The 20,038-nt window shown below is 42.7% G+C and overlaps 1 protein-coding gene across 1 annotated transcript in view; it reads right to left on the bottom strand.

Annotated features, from left to right (window-relative positions):
• The window catches only part of csmd3b (CUB and Sushi multiple domains 3b), a 390,727-nt gene that overhangs the window by 201,088 nt on the left and 169,601 nt on the right, over positions 1-20,038 (bottom strand). Inside the window, exons 6-7 of the mRNA XM_076302106.1 lie at positions 11,760-11,872; positions 1,705-1,782 (exon numbers count right to left, since the gene is read on the bottom strand). Coding sequence (XP_076158221.1) covers positions 1,705-1,782; positions 11,760-11,872 — 191 coding nt within the window. The remainder of the gene's footprint in view (positions 1-1,704; positions 1,783-11,759; positions 11,873-20,038) is intronic.

Below are 20,038 nucleotides of genomic sequence, written 5' to 3'. Positions count from 1 at the left end.
TGTATGGTGATATCCTAGCCCAATCCCACTCAGACTTTCCCCAGTAGCATGTCAATGTCCTATACATCGAAAGCCAGGGAGCAGAATGGCAGTTGCTGATTGAATAGCATTATCGTTGATAGTAATTTGGAGCAAATGGAATAGAAGGACTGTACAAACTCTATGTAATATGAGGTCAGGTGAGTGTACAAATGGATGTGATAGCACTTCTCACTCAACTTGCCTGCAGAGTGTTGCTTGGCAACGACTGATACCAAGAAACTCAAGTGGTAACTTTTTTTTTTTAGTGGAAGTGAATGAATAACCAAAATATAGAACAAATGAAAGAAAACAGAATCTGGTGTCAATTAATTCAAAATCACTGTCAAAATCAATTAGTTGGTTGTAGAACTATTGCACAAAGGCAATGTAACACTTATGCTCACGGGATTGGTAAGGGGCATCCTCACGGCTGTGATTAACTGTGGCACTCAACTTATGTATGTGGGTGTAGTGGGAGCGGGTTTAGGTAAATTAGGAGGATTAGGTAACGAGAGTAGTTTCATTTATATGATATGTATGGCAGGATAACTCCTTGTCAAGAGAAACTACAGGGACTGAAGAGACTTTTAAAGGGCTCTGCCTTTCATATCTCACTGGAAAGTGTGCTTGAGATTTGAGACTTGAGACTCGAGTCGTCTCTTTCTGAGAACTATATAAAAAGACTGCGGCTGCAGCAATGCACAATGTGTCCACTCGGCCAGCAATTTCCCAGGAAACAATCACAGTCATTGTTACAGCCCAGTCCCGCTCTGCAATTTTGTATACCTAATTTTAGCTGTCTATTTTACACACGGCACACCAGCAGACCATGCTTTGATGTGGCGAGGGGTTTGAACAGGCTGACTTTCATTTCAGAGCATGTGTATTTAATACTCTGTGTTGACAGTAGTAGTAGAGGCCAGCTGGGACATCTGAGAGGTGTGGGCCACCAGAGGACATGTGTGTTCTGCTTTAATATGTGCTCTCCCACTGTGTCATCCAGGAGGGGGTATTTTTTTGGAAGATGTTTACAGTGCACAGAGAGTATGTACAGTAGCTCTCCATATAACATCAGAATGGGCCCACGATGCCTGAAAAAAACCTACCAAATGAATCTATACCCACAGATTTGAGTTGTATGCATATTGTTTGTAAATAGACACTTTTTTTAAGATCTATTTTCTTATATCATTTTTGTTTGAGATTTTACAGTATAATTCAATTTAACAGGGATTGGTCAAGGGAGAAGGTTTGTGTTTTCCTTAGTTGAAGCAGTTCAGCATCAGACTGGTCTTCACACATGTCAGGGCTAAGTGGTAATGTGGACATTCTGTTGGCCTTGTGCATCATGCAGCTGGCAAGCGCTTGAGCGGTTGACTAACGCCATTATGGGACTCCATCCTTGAGATTTGCACAGTGCATGTGTGTTCCATAATGTGCAGGTCCACTGCCACAGTGCAGAGAGGCAGGCTGGCTAGCTCACAGATGGCAGGGCAGAGGGGACAGCAGACCATGCACATAGCACCATCAGGCAGTAATACAGTGGCCAAACCAAGCAATGGCAAAATAAAACAGGACTACACGAACATGACACAAACGCACACAGACCACACACACAAAATGCCACAGAAAGGAAAGGTTACAGATTTACCATAAAAAAGAGTAACAAACAGGTAGACTCACAGATAGAAAACTTGTTGTTGTTGTCTTTGCCTGGGAATAATTTTACTCCTCTAGATTTAAAATCTACGGACCTTTTCACTAGTCAAAGGGAAAAAGAAAGGAAGAAAGAAACAAAAAACAAACATGAAATCAGATGAAACAGGTTTCAAATAATCAGTCAGCATTGAAAAAAAGGACACCATCCCTGAAAAGCACCATGACAATAACCACAGAAACAAACAAACAAAACAAAACAAACAAACAAACAAACAAAATCTAGCAGTGACAATCTACAAACACACATATCCTGGCCAAAAAAGAAAGAGAAAGGAACTGAAAGGTGAGATGTGGTGTGGTGAAGAAAGAAGCGAGTGTTGGGATGGAGGAGTGGAGGAATGTATGGCAAGAGAAATGGGGAGAAGAAACAGAATCATAAAGCAGGATGGACTTTTGTTCATTTGCCAGCCTTCAGATGACTGGGTGGTCCCGCCAAGCTGACCACCTTGGAGCCACCACGGGCTCTTTATGGGGAGAGGTGGCTCTAACTGGCGGGCATTTTTAGAGGTAGAGTGGGCAATTTGTGAGGCCACAGCAACCTTTATCAAATGTATCAAACAAGACACAGTAAAAGACAGGGCAGAAGCTCACCCAGTTTACTGCACTGCACTAGAGCACCTTTAGAGCCTTTGTCAACTTTAGTTTTCAGCTCACCTGGTCTCAGATGAACAAAAGTAGGCCTACAGCAATTTATTATTATTATTATTATTATTATTATTATTATTATTATTATAACAATAATAACAACAACAATAATAATAATAATAATAATAATAATAATAATAATAATAATAATTCAAAAGCAAAATGGTAAATGTTTCTTTGTGGCTGGGTACTATTTGCTAAAGCAGATGAGGGAAATAGTGAATATAATGTACTGTATGACAAAATGTTAAAAACAAACAACCAAACAGATAAACAAGATTCTCATAACATCATTCGAGCATCACCTCATGTATACATAACAACAAAATATCACATCAGAGCATGGGGGTTTGTGGCGATGACTTGGGGATTTGAGGAGCTGAGGACTAGGAGACTGAGTGGACGCTGCTTTGGTTGGATGGACACACTCCCCAGCCCTCAGCATCCCCAAGGCCCCGGCCACATATGCCCATTTAGCCTCTGTCCGTTCGTTATCTGATTCAACTGTTTCTGGAGGAATTTAACCAGAACCGTCGACTGATAAATGAATTTGGGGCGTGATGCTATCAAGCATGTCTTGACTGAATTGCACCACCATTTCACACAAGAATGCTTCATATCAATTTTAATGTGAGCAAAAAAGGTGGGGGGTTGGGGGATTGGGTGATTGTTGGTGGTGTTGTTTGCAGCAGCAAATATATCATGGTTGACTCAGTTAATACTTATAAGACCTGTTCTTTTTTTCCAAGGATATTTTGTGCATCTTGACAGACATGGAGATGGATGTCAATGAAATAAGATGTTTGCCCACCCTTACAAAGTATTCTACAAAGACTATACCATTTGCCAAAATCATTCATAGAGAGAGAATGGTATTACTATGTTAAGGAATATTCATCCATTTCCATTCTACGTTACCAGTTTTGTCAATGCTGTGAGTGGTCAAACATATTGGAGACAGTAGCAAACCTGTGCATGTACTGTTCTCCCTCTTGCTCTAGGATACATAATACAACACAAATGATATTACAGTTTGAAAGGAAAGAAGAAAAATTCAAATGGAAGAGACTGCTGAATATTTGATTGTATAAGCACCCACTTACGTCTCTTAGACTGTGTGCTACATGTAACACTCTTTCCTGCATGACGTGTACAGCTTTGATTAAACACATCGCCATGGCGAACTACACTCTAACTAACAATAATGATGCATGTCCCTATTACAGCATTGTGCCAGCTCTGTTAGATTGATATTTCAATTCAGTTGAAGGGTCCATGCTTAAAACCCATCTTGAATTTAACATGTGATTAAGCAGGCTACATAGCACATGGTGCCAACATGTGAAGCACATACAGTACCAAGGGTCCTCTTACTCAATGTACAGGACTGATAAATGATACCTCCCTGCTGACTCCCATTAGCAAGAGCTGAGTGTTTCATTCCAGCACTTCAATCTTGGCCCTTAAAGGGAACTGCCTGCCTGGCCCTCATAAATAAATAAATTAAATTACCAAAAATAGTTTTAAAACAATAAGAAAAGGATAAAAACTCTGTTGTTAATGCCTTTGCATCTGGATAGGCATCCTGCTTTTCCCACTTCTGCATTTGATTGACAGATACTGGAACTCTACTTGGACAGAGTGCTAATGATTAAAACAGGAAATAGGCTGACCATTACTTAAGGCCTACTTGAACAGTGATCAAGCACAGCAGAAATGATGGATGAGGGGTGGAGGGGCATTTTATGTTCAAGTGCCGAGCAAAGTTCATTTGTTCACTTGATGTCTGGGAGACGCGGCTAGAATGCGCCCCCAGAAGAAAGTCAAGACTCTTGACCTATGTTAACTTGAACTTCACATAAGTTCTTCATTTTACGATATAATGGTTTTGGTAAGCCTACCTCTGAATGCCAATACTCTCTAGACACCATAATTGAAAGGGAAAAAAACCTGTAGTGACTCCTCAAGAATGTGTGTGCTATTCTACCACTTTATTTTAAATATGATGAACTAGCAATAAATCCCGGCACAGGATATAGCATTTCAATTGGATCACAGAGCAGAGCATCGCTGATGCCTGTGATAGTCGCTGGTTGATGGCCTGCTTTTCACAGTGCCTGAGGCAGAGAACAGGTTCTCTTTCAGAGACCAATATAAAACAGTGTTTGTAATGCTGTTATTTAGCTTAGGCTAAGGGCTAAGCTGGGTTAATGGCTAATGGTAGCCGAAAGCCGCAGGGCTGGTAGCAATACAGAATGCTTCCACAGTGGCAGTATAAAATTACATTATGGTAGTATTACTGTAGAGCCAGCAGTCCTTGAAAACATCCGAGCTCCCCCTCTCCTCCTTTTCGCTCTTGTTCACTGAGATGTTATACTGTTTTTTCAACTGTATCGGTATTCATATTAATTTATTAATAAGTGAGGACTTTAGACTTCTTTATTTACATACATGAGAAAAATAACATCAAATAGAGAGACTTTTGGTAGTTACAAAGTCTACCTTTTAAACTCTTCAAATGATCAACTGTTCACATAAAACCAGACTCTTGTGTGTCAAAACAGCACATATCCAAACAGTGCCTACCAAAGTCTTCTCATTTTATTAAAATTAAAATAGCAACTCAACAACATTAACTGATTAAAACTTTCAGTGCAAAGACCTGTTGAATCGGCATCTCATAATTAGCCGAAAAGAAATGAGCAACTTCTATTCCTTGCCTTGTTAAAGAGAAACATATTTCCTATTTTCAGGGAGATGTGACACCATGTCAAACGATCAACTATTTTTTTAATACATAAACTAAACGACTGATGTATTTAACTGTTGTTTTTCACAGGCAGTGAGATCTGCTTTTTTAAATGGAGGATGCAATATTCCCATTTTCTTATTTGCTTTGGAGCTTTTAACAGCAGCACAACACTATACATATAAACAAAGCTTGAACTAAAAAAAGCCCATGCTCTCTTTGGTCAAAACTTTAATTTCACACCTTTTGTTATGTTCACGGAAACGCCCTGGTGTGATCTTAGACACATCTCCAAATTGTGTTCTTATCTCCCGTGCACAAGTCTCCTTGCCTCTTATCCTGAACCTCCATCATATATGGGATAGATTACTGTAATTGTCTTCCATCCGGAAGGCTGAGATTATCCAGTGGTTTGGAATCAAACGTACAGCCCCGTCGCCATTTGTTATCAGATGAGAAAAGGCAAGACTCCGATAACTCAGCGGTCTGAGGGCTAGACATGCATGTGCGGCTCCGTTTGTTATTAGAGCAGAAAAGACGAAGCGGTCATATTTCACATCTTTTCCTTTGTCCTATAGCCTTTCACTAAAAGGGCACCTTTCATTTTAACTGTAGTAGCTAAAGAAGCCTATTTATATATATCTGACTTACATTTCTATAGACTCCTTCCTCACTCTTAGCCTGGGTGTTAAGTGGGTGAAGAACATCACTTTAAATGCATTTCTAAAAGCCTACAGTTAGTTTTGCAGAGTAGGCCTAGGCCTACTGTACTTGTGAAATTATGCGTCAAAAAGTAGCCTACTCCCTAAAAATCGGAATTTGTTAAAAAAATAAATACATAATAATATTTCACACTACTTCAGAAGTGCTCGTTAAGAAACTTGCTCTCTCTAAAATTCCTATGAATAAGTGCAGCTGACTGACATTACCAGTCCTTTCATGCATTATGGCGGCATGTCGTTCTGCCCTGAGTGTGCGCCCAGCACACGTCTGAATAATCGAACGCCGCCACCCTCACGGAAGAGGATCGAGCTTCTGATGTACCCACTTGATAAATCATTCAAGGTCAGATGGAGTGTGCTGTTCGGAGGTGTGATGTCCGCATCACAAACTCTCCACCGCCGCTTCATCTTCCTCCAGAGCGCATTTCCGTGGAGGAGAGAGAGACTGCCATCCTCCGGGGGGAATGGCGACAGGTGGCAGTTCGCCATCGTAAATGATGGGACTGCGGTTAGTGTTGATGTTGCATGGGCAGATTTAAGGACTCTCTCTCTCTCTTTTTCTCTCTCTCCGTCTTTCATTCTTTCTCTCTCTCTATCTATCTCTCTCTGTCTTTCATTCTCTGTCTCTCTTTCTCTCTCTCTCTGAAAAAAACAGTAGAACATTTCCCCAATGGATCCAATAATATTAATTTCACTTTATTTCCCTATTTTCTTCTAGAAAAAGAGAACTATAATATTTGGTCAATGCAATTGTATTTCAAAATGGCCACATTACTATTGAGTGCTATTCATCCCTTTTTTGTCCACAATAGGAACAACAGACATCATTATTCTGGAGAATAATTTCACTTTTTTATATTACACACAAGCTTCCAACAATACCGAACGTTGTTCATCTTCCATATATAGATAAACCCCAAACTCCCCCCAAAATAGTCGCTACTCAGTACTCACATGTTGCTCTATTTGTCAGTTAATAATGGAATATTACTGCATTTATTAAGAGGCAAAACACTTATCATCCACTTATTATGATTCCGCCCACTTCGGGGCATTCTCATAAGTCAGTCTGTTTGGAAAGCCTTTCAATACTAATTAATCCTTGACTCACTGACTTAATTGAAAGCTGGACCTGATGCTGAGCATAGAGTGATTGGATATTAGATGGTTGGTTTTATGGCATAATTAGTTTCTGTAATCAAATTGCTGCCAGTGATTCTCAGGTATTGCTTACTCATTTCAGGGTGGACTGGTTTAATAGAAAAGTTTTAGAGCACCACTGACTATAGGTATATTACATTATTCTCAATACTATAGCCTCCATTTTATTCTACTTACCGGTACATATGTTTGAGGAAACTTGAACAAGTAAACCAATACTGAAGCATATATCAATATGCAACAGATAATTAATGTGCTGCCAAGTGCCAACAGGTTCTTGAGTACACACCCAATGCTATGGTGCTATTTTTATGACCAATCATGCACCTCAGAGTTGCATTTCATCCTGTAGTAGTTTCAATCATTTAGGTGTCATAATAGCTTGTTTTGCATCTGACTTATATGATGCAAGAGTGTATCCTGTGTTTAATGCACAGTTTAAATACTGTGTCTGAGTCTTTGACTACAGAGTAACACACATATATTCAGTAGTCTACCAGTGGCAAGGAAACATGACCTTTGCACTATAAAATGCAACATGCATCTCCAAATAGTGACAAGCGAACCTCTGCAGCTAACGCTTCTATAGCTAAAGACCAGATACTGCATTTTTCATTTATTCCCATACACAAAACCTATTTGGGTGCATACTGGCTCTCGTCTTTTCAACTCCCATGTCATGTCCCACAGCCGACAAACTTAGGACCACCATTTATTAAGAGGAAGCAGAACGTTCTGGAAATGTCATCGGTCCACTTAGCACTCCTTTCCAGTCGCCGGGCGTTCAATAAGGGTGAGAAATAGAAAGGCTCGCTTTTCATGGCACATCAACAAATCCATCATTATCCTCCATGGGACAGACAAATTCATTGACTTACAGGCAGGGCCCTACAATGGTGTGATTGACCGGCGAATCAAAGCAAGTCAGCAGCGACACGATTGCAATTGCGACTTCGGCGCGGGTAACAAATCCGAAGCGCGGGTAGTGTGTACACTGACAAGGCTTGAAGGGAAGGCCGTGACATGGCTGAGCAAATTCATTGAGATATGGGAAGATGACATTTGAGAAAATCATTTTGCATTCTGACAAGAGATGAGAATGACACAGGGACCGGACTCGCCAAGGACAACCTTGGCTGTTTTGAGAGAGAGAGCAGCAGCTCATGATATACTAATAAAGAATGTCATTTGATTTTGCTCTCAGCAGTGTCTTGTGGCTTTGTAATCAGACTTCAATTGAGAAATATTTCTCTCAAGGCAAAGGTTTATAGAGTATTTGCACTTATAAATGTTGCAATAAGTGAAGACCATAACCTGCATTTAAAGACCCTTTCAGTTGTTTATTTATTTATTTACAACATCATTTATTTATTTCCCCTGAAACAAAACTTATGCGACATTAAGCATTCAGAGTTTAATATCTTCCATCTCAAGGGAAAACTGTAGGCATGACACACTGTTTATGAAAACGATCACTGATTCAGTTGTACCACAGTGTGGACAATCAGTGGTCATTACTGTTTAGGAGGGAAATGGACTCACTGAGGAAACCCAGACAGCTCTGAACAGTCCCATTTTAGACTGAGACCGGGTCCCTGAGCCAGACATCCATCACTCTATCACCTCACAAAAAAGGCTGTGAATGATTTGAAATTGAGTCCTTGGAACGGATCCAAAAACACCAATGTGGTGCAATGCAGATACAGTACTATGGTGAAGTCCAGAAATGTAATTCTCGTTGTTCGCTGCCCTATGCTGCGACAGGAAAAAAACACATTCATACTAACAGCATTATGATTTAAGCAAATGCTTGAGGTACCCAGTTTGACAGAAACATAGTGGAGCCTTGCCAAATTAATTATGGCCAATGGCAACTTCAAGAATGTAACATGGCGCTTGTAATAGCCTGCAGGCTAATGGCGTAGTTGTGGAGTGACCATCAAAGGAGGGCTAGTGCCCAACATGGCAGGCGCTCCAGGGGATGATTCTGCGACACTAGCGTCCTGATGGTATACACTCCCTTAGCCACTCGTTTTCTCGAGTCTGAAGGAATCAAATGGGATTACATCAAGAGCACTATTTTACACACTTTATTTACTGGGTCTATTTTTCTTCTCCCCACTGCTCCTGGTCATCATTTGTTATTTAATTTTAATATCCGGTGTGACGTCAGAAAGTGTTCCCATAGGGTCATTGAGACTGATGTCTAAAAAGCTGATCAGTACAAATAAATTAAATGATTTGAAATGCTACATTGGAAAATGATTTTTTATAAGGTGGGAATCACATTAGCCAGCGGCAAGCGGCAGCAGCAAGCGTAACACAACGCTCAGACCATAATAAGTTCTATCTCGTTCCTATGGTAACACAAACAGTTTGCCTTAACTGACAATTGAATACGCTTGCATTGCGCATAGAAAGTTGAACCAAGTTCAACGCTCAACTTGCTCAACGCTAGCGTTACGCCACTGTTGCCACCGTTCCGCTGCCGAACTATAGTGAACAATAGGAAACCTGCCGCTTGCCGCTGGCTAATGTGATCCCCGCCTAATAGAATATAAAACCTTTCTCAGAGCATGCAATTGCATCCAGAGAAGTTGCTTAGACTGACCTAATGTGATTTAGTTCTTTTCTCTTCCATCTATTTAATTATGCTATTTATGTCTTCAAAGGCAAGATTCATTGGTGATTTAAACTCTCTCTCAAGTGTTGGTTTAGTCATGATTAGCCGGTTCTGTTCCCAACTTTCAGCATGCCCCTAACAGCTGCCATATTGTAGTCTTGGATTGTTTTAGTACAATGATGCTTCCAATAGGCAGCCACAGCTGGCTAACATCTATAAGTGCAGGTTGGGTCAAAAAGAACAGAAAAAAATGGGCCTATTCTTTGATAGCATCATTTTTCGGGGGTAGATACATCAGAGAAATAAATTGGATTTGGGCGTGTTTGGTGTCCTCTGGCGCAGTGCAGCTGCTACCCTTACACTGGCAAGCTTGTTGCTCACCAGGTGGTACCGCCAAGCAATCTCCCATGAAGCATTAAAAAGACAGAAATGCCATCGGTTAACCTAGGCCTACAGTCTTTTTTCTGAATACTGCTATGCTTAGTTTTTAAAAAGGGGTTAAAAAGAGAGAAAGAGAGAGAGAGAGAGAGAGAGAGAGAAAGAGAGAAAGAAAGAAATAGCATTATTACTTTATTTACATTATGACCATGAGAATAAGCTAAAATAGAATTGCCACTAAATTACATACCAAGAGCATGACACCATTTGTACTTAAGAGACAATTGGGAAGCTATATGAGGTCATCTAAAACACAATCCACAATCCTCTTCCCTTTCCTTTAAAAATCATAGCTTTCACTAAAAATTAAACTCTAGCATCACCAATGTTCTTGATACACAGGGAGAATATCAATAAATTAGTAGTCAGTCATATGAGCAGTCATATCTGTGTGCTGCTAGTCATTATGTTCAAGTTACAAAAATCGTAACAGAGCTTCATTATTGCTCTCTGAAGTTCATCTACAGTAGGATCAATGGGCTTCGTGCTGGACACAGCAGCCGTCACATGGTGCACTGGCCCTTTCTCTCTCTGTCTGCTGATGCCTGTGATGGACTGACCTACAAGAGCGCCCTCCTGGAGAGAAGACCAAAATAGCACATTCTGGGGGTCTGCGCATCTCTGGCCAGATGTCCATATTTTTTTCCCGATGCCCTTCTATCACCAAAAGTCCAAGCATATTTTCACATGGACATGGTCAGCAGCAGCATCCGAGAGACTGTGCAACTGTGATTCGGCTTCCCCACCCCCCACGGTCCAAAACTCTAAACCTCCCTGTCTGTAATCTCATAACAGTCTAGAATGTGAGCTTGTGTTGGCATGAAGGAAGCCCTTTTCAAAAGATGGAACTTCTACTACATTATAAGGGATTTTATAAATAGTAAAACATAAGGTCCAACATATGAAGAAATAAAAAAGGAGAAACACCACAAAAGGCGGAGATTTTCTCTTGAACATAACTTGTAAGGATAGGCAAACAACTTCACATTTCACCCTGCATCTCCATTTGACTATGTATGCGGATTGAACTTGGGTTTATGGTAAATGTGTGTTAGAAAAGCCACAAGCACAACACACAGCAAGGCACAAGTGGGTGTATGGCTTTGGATGGTAGGTTAAAGCTTGTTTAGTAATGTAAGCAGCTTTTAAAAACATGAAGAAAGAAGAGACATCTATTTCAGAAGAGGTGAAAAGTGACTTGTTGCTGAAACAAATAAGTTAGTTTAAAAATCAAACAAACCCATGCAAGCATTAAACAAAAAATAATTTAACTTTCAGAGAGAAAATATATGTGGTGTTAAAAGAGGGAAAACAAGCTTAATATCCACTAGAAGTACTAAAAAGAAAGAAAAAGAAATCCTCATGTGCATTAGTTCCAGGTGGCAAGAATAGTAGGCAATCTTGACTTCCTATAATTACACATTAAAGAAGGTTGGATGATTAAAGCAGTAACTCAATCAACTTTAAAATGACTCATGACTGTAAAATTAACATATCACAACACTTTGAAGAGTATTTCCAAATTAAGCATGTGGGGTTCTGGGGTTGGAAACGTCCTTAGATAGCCAAGACAGTGATGCCATTTAATCCAGACACTATGCGCTCTCTGAAGAGTGCAGTTAACATAGCTCAATACTGCTGGCCAGGGAGCCCCAGTCGGAGTCGAGAAGAGAATGCCTACCTTGATAATGGGCACTAAAGCCTTTGTATCGATGGTTGCTGTCGGTTACAAAGTGTAGCCTCAGCCAGTTCTTGTTGCTGACAATGGGTGACGGGACATTCATCCCCGATAACCTGCAAGAAACAAGGAGAAGGAGATCATTAGGTATGTAACGGCATGCAACCCATCAGCAGAAACAGACACTGATGCCTTAACCCTTTCAGAGCCCTCTACGCAGGCTTGACTTCATCTCTCTCTGAGCCAAGCCACGTTTTTTAAAAAACAGAAAAAGTACAGCATAGGAAATAGCACGGCTACACAATGCTCTGCAGTATTTTAATTCCAACGTCTGATTGATCGTGTTGGTGAACTACAGTTGAGCAAGCACACTTTTGCCGTTTTCTGTGGAAATTCAATCTAGTTGTTTTGTGTATAAAAAACTCTTCTTTATATCCATTACATAACAAGTCTTTGTTTACAGCATCAATCTCATCATACTACCAACTGTTGTATGTCTGCAATTCCATTTAACTTAAAGTGATTGAAGTGGTTTCAATATTCCTACCAGTGTGCTAGTGCATTTTTCATATGTATCACCGATGACAATAAAAGCAGTGTTTTTCAGATGGGCTGGCGCATACATCTATTGTGCAGTGTTAGAAACAGACCACAGAGCACCAGAGAGAAAACCAAGTCATTGGTCTCTGTATCTCCTCTGCCCTCTTCACTCAGAGCTGCATCTACTTCCATTAAACCTCGGAGTTGCTCCGGTCTCTGGGAGGGCAGCCACTGGCCAGCTGGTCAGAGCGCAAGTACCGGCACAGACATTTACATGCACACCCACCCACACACATGCACACACACACATGCATGCATAAACGCACACACACACACACACACACACACACACACACACACACACACACACACACACACACACACACACACACACTCACATGCACACGCACACACACACCCACACACTCACCCACACACACTCACACGCTGAAGGGACAGCAGGAGAGAGGTGAGAAAGATGAACGTGCAGAAGTTTTTGTACAATTTGTTCATCATGCGACACGAGCGTGGTGCCTCCGACCATGCACAGAGGTCACACCGCCTCCCCTCAACACAGTGTGGAGGTCCACACTGCCTCCGCTCAACACACACGCACACACACACACACACACACACACCACACACACACACACCACACACACACACACACACACACGCACGCACACACACACATACATACACACACACACACACACACACACACACCTCCGGCCCCATGCATCCGGCTGGCTTTATTGATGACTGACGGGATGTGTCATTAAAGGACATGGTCACATGAATCACGACTTAATGGCCTTCACAGGCTGGAGCTGAGCCATATCATTACCGTTATCACGCTGGACCGACACCGGGCCCCCTTCAGCATGCTTCACTTTAAGCTGGGGCTGGCTGTCGTTCTCTCCCTCCCTCCCTCCTTCCATCACCCCCCCCCCTCTCTCCCCCTCTCTCCTTCTCCCTCTCTCTCTCTCTCCCTCTCTCTCTCTCTCTCTCCCCTTCTCACTCTTATTTTCCGTCCCACTCACTTCAGATCTTTCTCTCATTCTATTTCCCTGTTTCTCCCTTGTCTCCTCACTCTGCCTATCTGTCTCCGTAATCTCCCTGTAGCTGCAGGCAGCATACGGCACAAATGGCTCCCAATACAGTCTCCCTCTGGGCAGCCAACATTTATGGAATGTTAACGACAGGTGTTACTGTCAAATGCCACTGATTCGGCATTTCGGTGACCTTGGAGAGAGAGAGTGGCCCGCGTTGCGCAAGGTGTGGCGGCTGTGTCTGAATGTTAATTCCCCTATACAGCCTCTCTGTGGAGAAGCTGGAATTAGGACGGGGATGAAAGCAATGCCCTACAGCAATGGCTAAGATTAAATCCGCAAGACAGGACCTTGTGTCCCCACAACCAGTGATTGTGTATTAATGGGGATCAAAGACCAATTCAGACAATCATTTGAGACATCCATATCATGATGAGACAACAGGACGCCTAGCCAATCACTACATGAGATACTACAGAGATCCACAGTAACAGACATAAATTCCATATATGCATTAGGTAACGCTTTTGATACTTTAGCAAGATGGACTGCTAATGCCGCAGTGTTATCACAGTGACATAGCAAGTTCTGTAATTAACATATCACTCTTTATTTACCGACCAAAATAGCCCATGAGGCAGACACTGTCTGAGCTAAACAAATTGCAGCTGTTTAGCCTCTCCTCCATCGCCCCCGCACCGCTTGACAACAACGGCCATTCAGACAAAAGCCACAATCCTAGAGACTGCAGCAGACACGGTAATTAATATGGAACTCAGACAAATATGCGTCTACACACAGACATGTAATGTATGCAGCGTGCCCAGATCTGTGAGAGGCATGACAAATCTCCATTCAGGCAGGCAGCCCTCTGCATTCCAAAAAATGATTTTGCATCGATTTTTTTGCAAATGGCCAAAGGGTGCGCGGTCAAAGGATGGGCAGCCACATGTTGTTTTCTACATGGCCAGGGCGGCCATTAATAACTGGTCGACGTAAACTTGTACAGTGCGCCCGACTGTTCCAACATTCGGCCCCTAATGGAGATTGAACAACATAGATCTCCTGGGGACAGAGATGTAACATCACGTTTACGCACATTACAAAAACACTCACACACACACTGACACACACACACACACACACACACACACATACTGTATACTTTCTCTTCAAAAAACATTCACCCACACCATCGCATGAATACATAAGATGTTACAATCTGTATAGGGTGGTGTGCAATTCTCCCAAGACTTGCTTAATGCATCTGGGGGCCTGTGGCGTAATCTTCCTTGAATAAAAGCAATCTGCCCGAGAGAAGCCGAGCGCCTTCACTTAAATCCACCGAGTGGAAATTGCAATGAATCCACCTGTCATAGGCATCTGCTTCTGCACAGTGGCTCTCGTCACCCCGGCGGCGTGTGTGTGTGTGTGTGTGTGTGTGTGTGTGCGTGTGTGTGTGTGTGTGTGTGTGCATGTGTGTGAGTGTGTGTGTGTGCATGTGTGTGTGCTGTGGGCGATATGTCCCAACCCCCACACAGAGAAGGCTGTATAGCTTGCTGACACTTTGATATCACATTACAGCGCGACAAAGGTCACACGGGTGGACGCCTCGCGTTGGTCAGAGGAGTGGGCTCCCGCCAGCGCTGGTTGTGTCTCTGGTCACTTGTGACACACCCGGCACACACACACGCGTTTTTAATTAAATGAGCTGGCATCTTGCTTACACATAATTTTTGAGCTAGACCATGGGCTTTGACAAGTCCGTGCCCTCCCTCTCCTTTCTCCCTTTTCTATTTCTCCCTTCATCCCTCTCTCCCTCCAACTCACTCTTCACCTCCCTATCTCTCTCCCTCTCCCTTTCTCATGGCTTTTCCAGGCACACGTACTGTAAATCATGCTAAGAGGTCGTAAAAAAAAGTTTCATGCAAAGGAATATCATTTCATTCAAAATATGTCATCCCTCGGTGACTCGCTAACAAAGTGTCTCAGGGGAGGTCGGGTGTGTGTGTGTTTGGGGGGGGGGGGGTCTTATCCTGGGCCTTAGCTGCAGTGTAGGCTGCTGGGAACGACGAGTGAAGAAAACAGATGAAGGCGTAGTTAGCAGACATCCCAAGTCTCCCGGAAGTTCCGGGAGACTCCCGCATATTGATAGCGCCTCCCTGACGCCCGCAAATTAGATAAAATCTCCCGGAATCTATAGCGAGTGATCAAGAGCGCGCACGCGAGAGGGAGACCTAAAATCACGTGTGCGTCTGAGTGTAGCACGCACACGACAGGGGAGAGAGACGGTACCGATCCACTTGCACGACACTTCTTTTTGTCGTGTCGCATTCCACTCTAGTCCTATGGGTGACGTCAAGCGACTTTAACGCGCCCGCAAAGCATTCCGGGAAGGCAGCGCTGCATTTGAAATAATGTCGCGCGTCAAAAAGCTGGCCGATGCCCAGCTTTATGCAAATGAATCCGTTGAACGCGAGGCGACTCTCCAATGAAAGGACGAGTTTGTAGGTCCTTTGTTCTACCACAACGGTGCCTGTGAAACTTTGGTTCCGCTTACCAGACAAATAATGTTTTAACCATCTCTTCCACGACCACCTATAGTCCATAAAACAAACGAAACTAGGATTTGGATGAATATATTGACTGTTGGTGTTTCTGGTGAGGATTTGAGATTGCATTGAGTAGTTTAAATAAAACAAGATTTCGAAATGGCTTGCATAGTTTGTTTAGGCTATTAATGTGTTGTATACTGTTAAGTACATGCCTAAAATTGTGGTCCATTTGTGGAAAAACACTTAAGATACGTTAAAACGAACTGAATATGAGCTGGTAACTGACATTTTAAACGAAACGCCCACACACGACTGAACGAGGGGAGGCAGCGCGACACCATGCGTATGTCGGGTCGTGCAAGTGGATCGGTACCGAGAGAGGGGTGGAGCGTGTGTGTCTGAGCGCATCCAAGACATAGAGCATCCTGATTGGCCTGTTTTGCTAAATCAACCAATCAGTTTTCAGTGTAGGCGGGCTTTTAATCTCTTTTCTCCCGAACTAAATCAGTTCAGTGTATCTAGGAACAGGAGAGTCACCCCCAAAAAAGGAAAATGTAAGACCCATTTCAAAGTGTACCCTTGTTTATAAGAGTAAAAAATAATGATAGGCCTAGTCTTGCACGATGCACTGTTTGTAACAGTGTTAGCATTGCCCATGGTGGGTTAAATTATTGCAAAAAACATGTTGAGGTGAGTTTAACTAGTGTCAATTCATGTGCATATTATTCAGGCCTATCCTAGATGGCTAGTTGCCAAGGCTACAAGACCAAACTGCAAGATCTACATATTTTATTTTCACAATTACTATCTATAGGCCTTCCCTATTTGGTGTACTGACTAGGGCTGCACGATATTAGGAAAACATGCGATATGCGATAACATTATTGAGTACTGCTGAAATAAATGTATAATTTTCTACATAAACAACATAAAATATACTGCTCAAAAATTAAGGGGACACTTCAATCATACACTGGATTGGTGCTGACACTGTTTGATTCTGAGCAGAAGAAAAACTTTTAAGGCGAGTGTTTTATTTTGCAAGAACTGTCAGACATTCTGTGAATGTAGTTTGAGAATGGAGAGAAGGGTGGAAGGTTTCAAAAAATTGGTTTGAACAATTGTGGAAAACTGTAAGTGTTCCTTTAATTTTTTGAGCAGTATATTATGTAGCCTAGGTGGACAGCTAAGATACCCACTGACTAGGCTATCGAAGTTGTGTGGAAGATGTGCTCCAAGAAAATCCTCGTAAAAGACGGATAGACAGCCAATTTGAATACTTGCGCACCAACCAGCGGAATATTCCACATTGCCAGCCTTCGCTGGGCCTAGCAAAAAAGCTACTGTACTTAAGCTATATCGCGGCGGTCACTCATCTAAAATCTTAAGTATCCCAGTCTGTAACCTCATACGCTGCGCATCCCACGTTATTAGGCTACCGGCATGCCGACTACGGGGGCAGCGGAAAGTGAAAGTAACTGGCTGCGATCACACAGTCCAGGCTAACAAAGTAGGCTAAACGAAGTGAAAGACAGATAGGCTATCTTCTGATCCTATAACAACAACGAAAGAAATTGTTTATTTGAACACGGTGGAGAAGGACGCATTTGGCGCTGTGTTTGTAAGTCGGCCTTCATAAAACCAAAATATTTCCCTATAACAGACGTGTTTTTCCTTTTAGTCACCAATTCCTCTTCACTTAAGTGTAGCCTACCTCGCTTGACTCACTACCTTCAGCCATCACGACTTAGCTCCTGCCTCAACACCTAAAACACCACACACCTAAACTGGTGGGGGACGGGCTTCTAGGGCTGCATGACAGCATCGGTTTGGTAAAATATGTTGACATTCAGAATGTGAATACACCATAGACTGTATGGAATGCGTGCGGCACAGAAAATGTATCGAAAATTAAGTAATCTTTGCGGTATGTCCATCGCAAGCGTTGATATCGCGATAACGATAAATTTTAGATATATCGTGCAGCCCTAGTACTGACTAGACATTATTGAACAAACATATTAATCTGTATTTCAGTATCTAAGTAGGCTAAAGTTTTATTTTTAGTATTGTTATTATTATTATTATTATTATTTTTTTTTTTTTTTGGGGGGGGGGTTGTGATACCTCCCTGAAATGGCTTTTTGCAGGTTGGGATGTCTGAGTTAGTGACAAACCTTGTGTTGTGTGTGTGAGTGTGGGTGGGGGGGTTGGGGGATTGGAAGGAATTAGTTAACCACCAACCATGTTGTCATCTTCCATAGGTGACCTTTCTAACCCACACATGTCTTAGGGAGTCCTGCGTATCGCATTTAGAAGGCATCATCAAAGGGAGCCCAGCAGCATGCATGTCGTCAAGATGGAGGATTCTGCTCGGGCGCTGGGCAGATGCTGGCCCTCATCACAGCGTGGCTCGCCAATTACTGTCCCTCAGCGGTAATCCTGACATGATATCCGCCAGATACAGCTACGGCACCCCCCATCCACCTCCCACGGCATCCACCCATCACCACCCATCCCCACCACCTCAACTGATGCCACCTCCTCCTCCTCCTCCTCCTCCTCTCTCTGCCTTTAGATATATCTGATAAAATTGCAGCACCCTGATTGCTGGCTGTCTGACAGCCAGAGGAGGCTGACGTCTCAGGGTGTGTGTGTGTGTGTGTGTGTGTGTGTGTGTGTGTGTGTGTGTGTGGGTGGTGGTGGTGGTGGTGACGCTGGTGATGGGGTAGGTAATTGATTACATATGCCACTCTGAAAGCTTGGCCTTTTCTGAATCACAGTGCCATTTGCTGAAATGTAAATGATGCAAACATAGGCTGAATGAAAAACGATGGAGGGACACACCGGGATGCAGAGAGAGAGAGAAAGTGATGGAATAAGAGAGAGAAACAGAGAGAGAGGGAGAAGGAGAGGGAGAGAAAGTGATGGAATAAGAGAGAGACAGAGAGAGAGGGAGAAAAAGAGGGAGAGAGAGAAACAGAGAGAGAGAGAAGGACTCTATCCACTGGAGCATTTACAATGAATTTCCTGTCTTTGCAGAATTCTGAGAGCTCTTCAAGGTCTCAGAAAATAACTCCGGCTGAATTGATAGTGACAAGGGAAGGTACCGATGGCCAGTCTGCCCGGCACTGGCATGGCCAACAACATGACCAATCTGTCATCAAGCTAGCCAAGCATCCTCTCTGCAATTCTAATATTTAACTTAACCATCCCTGTCAGGCCCAGAGACAAACAGCAATGGAGTGAAGAAGCACTTTCACTGCTATGCCTGCTATCTCAAGCACTAATATCCACCATCTCAAAGCTTAGATATACACAGGAGATGTGTTGCATTACTTGCTGTAGATAGATAGGGGGCGTCTAACAGTGGTAAATCAACAACCAAGCCTGTTTAACATTACACATCACAGGGTACCATGACAATGCACAGTTGGCTGTGGCGGGCAGCCGTATGCTGTACCCAGGATCCATAATGGCCCTCATTCAGGGTACCACATGTGCGGCCAGTAGCCTGAGTGCCCAAGTCAAAAGCAACAATAGCAAAATCAACAGAGCAGCCTTTGGGTTCACAAGCAGCGTCACTAACAGAGCAGCCTTTCACTGGGTTATCAAGTACAGTAGGTACCTTCCTTCATTGTTGTGTCATTAGATTAGAGAATCTTAAGCTCTCTGTTGAATACCGTTGTGCTGACTTCAAACAGGTATATCCATTTTGCCTAATTTACTCGTTTAAAAATCGTCAGTAGTCATAGGTTTATAATAAAGTATAGCATACATTGGCATTCAGACGGTCGCACAGAGGATCTACAATAGCCAGACCCAGACAGTGGACAGGCCACAGTGGATAGGAGGAATCAAGGTATGTTCTTTAAAGCCAGGGATGACGTCACTTAGCAGTAATGCATTCTCTCCACTGAGGTCTCCTTTACATTTTAATGATGCTAGTCACATCTGCCTGAGATCAATGCAGCCCAGTGGTTACGTGCAAAATAGGATTCATTCATTATTAGCAAATGACAGCACTTTGCATGTCCCTTAATCAGAGAATCTGTCTTAATTGCCAGGGCTCTAATTAAGACTGGTGGAGGTAGGAGATTGTGTGCAATCACACAAACACACACACACACACACA

The sequence above is a fragment of the Alosa pseudoharengus genome, unplaced genomic scaffold (genome assembly GCF_046254945.1).
Source record: "Alosa pseudoharengus isolate Yale_2024_CS ecotype anadromous, Long Island Sound unplaced genomic scaffold, YU_APseudo_1.1 YU_APseudo_1.1_scf_23, whole genome shotgun sequence".
In the NCBI taxonomy this organism is placed as follows: Eukaryota; Metazoa; Chordata; class Actinopteri; order Clupeiformes; family Clupeidae; genus Alosa; species Alosa pseudoharengus.
The sequence above is the reverse complement of the archived record's forward strand: the minus strand, read 5'-3'. Positions and strand labels throughout refer to the sequence as shown.